Raw genomic sequence first — 4850 nt, 5'->3', positions numbered from 1 at the left:
AAAAAAAAAAAAAAGGAGAAAGTGTGGAGGCAGGAAGAAATGAGATGCATTAGGGGCAATGGGTGAATCAGCTTGGCTACAATTGAATGGGTTATATTGGGGGAATGGTGAGAAACTAAGTTACTGTGTGAGGAGATTAGTAGTTAGTAGGAGTTATCAGAGGGGCTTGGTCACCCTCAAAAAAGCTTGGGAGCCCAGCTCTCATGCACTGGGTAATAGAGAAGGGAATTCATGATGATTGATGACTTGGGCATGGAACTGCTCAGGTACTTTATTTAAGTAACCACAGCCACCTGGTGAGATAGGCATTGCTACCCTACTCTCATCGTACAGATGATGGATACTGAGACTTGGAGAGGTCAGGGGATTTGCCCAAGGTCACTGTCAGTTGGTAATAAAAGCAGGATAGCATCCTGGATCTACTGACTATAAAGCCGTGCTCTTTTCTCAACGCTATGTTGTTTTCCCTGATACTGCTGGAGTTACTTGGTCAGGGGATTGATGAGGTGAAAATGTAATTTTGGGAAAATTGATCTGGCAATGATGTTTACATGGGTTAGTGGCAGAACCTAAGAATGCACTGTAATCCCTCAAGTGTGGTCCATGGACCGGCAGCTTTGGCATCACCTGGGAGCTCATTAGAAATGCAAACTCTCAAGCCCTGGATCTGCTGAACCAGCATCTACATTTTAACACGATTCATAAGTGATTCTTTTGTGTGCTGCAGTTTAAGAAGAACTGCTATAATTCTTTGAGCATGGCTTGATGAGATGTTGGAGTGTGAGAACAACACACTCAATTAGTTGAAAAACTGACTGAGAGACTGGTGGATGAGTTAGCAAAACTTGGGCACTGTAAAGATGTGGGGAGGGAAAGGAGAGAATACAGTGGCAAATGCCTTGGAGATTGTAAACCCAAGGGACTGGGAAGATGGTAATACTGCTGAAAGAAATAAAGAGGTTGGAATTGGCTTCTGGATTGAGAGGGAAGATGAAAATTTTAGTGTCTAACATGCTGTGTTTCAGGAGATAGTTGGAAAAGCAAATGAAGATGCCTGGCCGTTGGAGGAGATCAGTGCTGGGAAGGCAGATTAAGGAATCAAGGACAGGTGTAATGGTGAGATAAGATCATTGGTGATTTCTCCAGGGGTTCAAGGAGAGATGAGAGGACAAGGACTATGGCCAATGTTTAAGGCAAAACCGGAATAGCTTCCAGCCAATGGTTTGCAATACCTGTAGTCCATAGTTGATTTCCTTGGTGTCAAAGGAATAGTTGACCAGGGATGCTTCTCCTTTCAGTATTATTTCATAGGTGGGCCCTCCTTCCACTTCACACAGAGCTTTTGCACGTGCAGAGATGTCACAGTGTCCATAGAAGGTAAAAGATACCTGGTGGCTACTGTGTGGCTGCAACACTCCATAAAGGGGCAAAATATCAAACACCTGCAGTAGAAGTTCTATATGAGAGCACTATCTGAATGAAGGGACTTCAAAGATTAAATTAATTCCTGACTTTAATCAATGACTCCATGGAAGGTAACTAGCCAAGCACCCTGAAAAGATAGGCATTTATTACCTGCTTTTAATGATGGTAATGATGGCAATGGTGCCGGGCGAGATTTAAATTTCTAAAGTGGGGCAGGTGTTAAGTAAGGAAAAAACCCACTGGGTGTTACGTACCTCTTCTATCCCAAGGGATAGCATTTCATCGTGTTCAAAGATCCATAAGGATTCATGAAACTCCACCTGGCTCTGGCTTGGGCATACTCTTTCTGTTTCAGCAGAATTCACTTTTAATGCCTAGAAATTAGAGTTGTGAGGAAAAGCTAGCAAGCTTTATGAAATGGGTCATCAATGTGCTCCTCCCCATCATTGACAGAAAAATGAAGTATATCGTATATGATCATAAAAACACTACTTTTTTTCCCTAAGGTGACAATTGGACAAGTACTCAAAGAGGTACACACAAGAATGTTTACTGCAGTGTTATTTATAATGGCAAAACTTTGGAAGCAAACCAAATGTCTATTAATAGGGGATCACTTTAAACAAAGTGTGTGTGGTACCTCTCTTCATGGAGGTTGATGCAATGTATGTTTATAGATCAGGAATGATATTCACAATGTATTACTAAGTGAAAAGCAGTTCCCTTTCATGTAAAATGATATATGCCTATGTATCTGAGGAGCTCTGGTGGCGCAGTGTTTAAGAGCTTCCCTGCTAACCAAAAAGTTGGCAGTTCAAATTGACAAGTGGCTCCTTGGAAACCCTATGGAGCAGTTGTACTCTGTCCTGTAGGGTTGCTATGAGTTGGAATAGACACGACTGCAACGGGTTTGGTATTTTTGGTCTTATGTATCTGAAGGCTGAGTGTGTGTAAATTCATTCAGAGATTGGCATACACAAACAGATATCTGTGAGTTTTTTGCTAAAATTTCAGTAGCATTTTTCTCTGAGTGTTGGGATTTGGAGGATTTTTTCTTTTGCATTCCAGTTATTTATGACAAACATCTTCCAAAATAGGAAAAAAAAGAATTAACACTTAAAAGCCAAGTGTTTTATATACACACACATACTCATTCAAAAAATTGGAAAAATACAGAATGATTCAAAGAGAAAAATAAAAATCAATCATTAGGCTGTACTCTGTATATACCTGTGTGTATATATACATATGTATTTGTATCCTGATTCTTCAGTTGACCTTATGCATGCCTTCCTATGTGGTTGAATAGTCTTCACACGCATCATTTAAAAAATATTTATGTGGCACAGGTAAATAATTGACTACTGTATTTTCACACAGATAACATGGGGCTTCTACGTTTATTTGCCAAAAGTCCCCTCCCCCTCAAGGTATTTTCGTTAGCGTGCTATGCTAATTTTTTTTTGTGCTTTAGGTTAAAGTTTACAGCTCAAATTAGTTTCTCATACAAACATTTATATACACGTTGTTATGTGACCCTAGTTGCTATCCCTATAATGTGACAGCACAGTCCTCCTTCCTACCCCGGATTTCCTATGTCCATTCAATCAGCTTCCATCCCTTTCTGCCTTCTCATCTCACCTCTGGACAGGAGCTGCCCATTTACTCTAGTGTATCTACTTGAACTAAGAAGCACACTCTTCACGAGTATCATTTTATGTCTTATAGTCCAGTCTATGCTTTGTCTAAGAGTTGGCTTTGGGAATGGATTTAGTTCTGGGTTAACAGAGAGTCTGGGGGCCATGTCTTCTGGGGTTCCTCCAGTCTCAGTCAGACCATCAAACCCAGTTCTATTACTAGAATTTGATTTCTGCACCCCACTTTCCTCCTAGTCCATCAGAGTCTCTCTGTTGTGTTCCCTGTCAGGGCAGTCACTGGTGGTAGCCAGGCACCATCTAGTTCTTCTGGTCTCAGGCTGATGGAGTCTCTGGTTTATATGGCCCTTTCTGTCTCTTGGGCTAATATTTTCCTTGTGTCTTTGGTGTTCTTCATTCTCCTTTGCTCCAGGTGGGTGGGGGACCAACTGATGCATCTTAGATGGCCGCTGACTAGCTTTTAAGACCCCAGACACCATTCACGAAAGTAGGATGCAGAACATTTTCTTAATAAACTTTGTTATGCCAATTGACCTACATGTCCCCTGAAACCATGGACTCCAGACCCCTGCCCCTGCTACACTGCTCCTCGAAGTGTCTGGCTGTATTCAGGAAACTTCTTAGCTTTTGGTTTAGTCCCGTTGTGCTGACTTCCCCTGTATTGTGTGTTGTCCTTCCCTTCACCTAAGATAGTTCTTGTCTACCATCTAGTTAGTGAATTCCCCTCTCCCGCCCTCCCCACCCTGGTAAACTTATGTGTTTAAACCTTTTCTTGAGTTCTTTTAATAGTGGTCTCATACAATATTTGTCCTTCTGTGATTGACTAATTTCACTCAGCATAATGCCTTCCAGATTCATCCATGTTATGAAATGTTTTGAGGATTCATCGTTGTTCTTTATCATTGCGTAGTATTCCATTGTGTGAATATAACATAATTTGTTTATCCATTCATCTGTTGATGGGCACCTAGCTTGTTTCCGTCTTTTTGCTATTGTAAACAGTGCTGCAATGAACATGGGTATGCACAGAACTATTCGTGTGATGACTCTTATTTCTCTAGGATATATTCTAAGGAGTGGGATTGTCGGATTGTATGGCATTTCTATTTCTAGCTTTTTAAGGAAGAGCCAAATTGATTTCCAAAGTGGTTGTACCATTTTACAGCAGCGTATTTAAGTGTTCCAGTCTCTCCACAACCTCTCCAACATTTACTATTTTGTGTTTTTTGGATTAATGCTAGCCTTGTTGTGGTGAGACGGTATCTCATTGTAGTTTCGATTTGCATTTCTCCAATGGCTAATGATCCTGAGCATTTCTTCATGTATATATTAGCTGCCTGAATATCTTCTTTGGTGAAGTGCCTGTTCATATCCTTTGCCCATTTTTCAATTGGGTTAGTTGTCTTTTTGTGGTTCAAGTTTTGCAGTATCTTGTAGATTTTAGAGATTAGACCCTGATTGGATATGTCGTAGCTGAAAATTTTTTCCCAGTCTGTACATTGTCTTTTTACTCTTTTGGTGAAGTCTTTTTTTTTTTATTTTATTTTATTGTACTTCAGGTGAAGGCTTACAGAACAAATAGTTTCTCATGAAACAGTAGTAGACATACTTGTTTTATGACATTGGTTAACAACCCCACAACATATTAACCCTCTAACCTCTCACCCTTTTTTTTTTGGTGAAGATACACATAGCCAAAGATACACCGTTTCAAAAATTTCTACATACACAGTTCAGTGACATTGACTATGCTCTTCCAATTGTGCTGTT

General features: G+C 40.4%; 1 protein-coding gene across 1 annotated transcript in view; it reads right to left on the bottom strand.

Moving 5' to 3' along the window:
• The window catches only part of HYDIN (HYDIN axonemal central pair apparatus protein), a 359230-nt gene that overhangs the window by 135913 nt on the left and 218467 nt on the right, over positions 1-4850 (bottom strand). Inside the window, exons 24-25 of the mRNA XM_004387835.2 lie at positions 1680-1799; positions 1233-1442 (exon numbers count right to left, since the gene is read on the bottom strand). Of these exons, the coding sequence (XP_004387892.1) occupies positions 1233-1442; positions 1680-1799 (330 nt within the window). The remainder of the gene's footprint in view (positions 1-1232; positions 1443-1679; positions 1800-4850) is intronic.

This window comes from Trichechus manatus, unplaced genomic scaffold (assembly GCF_000243295.1).
Source record: "Trichechus manatus latirostris isolate Lorelei unplaced genomic scaffold, TriManLat1.0 scaffold00194, whole genome shotgun sequence".
Classification (NCBI taxonomy): Eukaryota; Metazoa; Chordata; class Mammalia; order Sirenia; family Trichechidae; genus Trichechus; species Trichechus manatus.
This window is presented reverse-complemented; position numbering and strand designations above follow the sequence as displayed.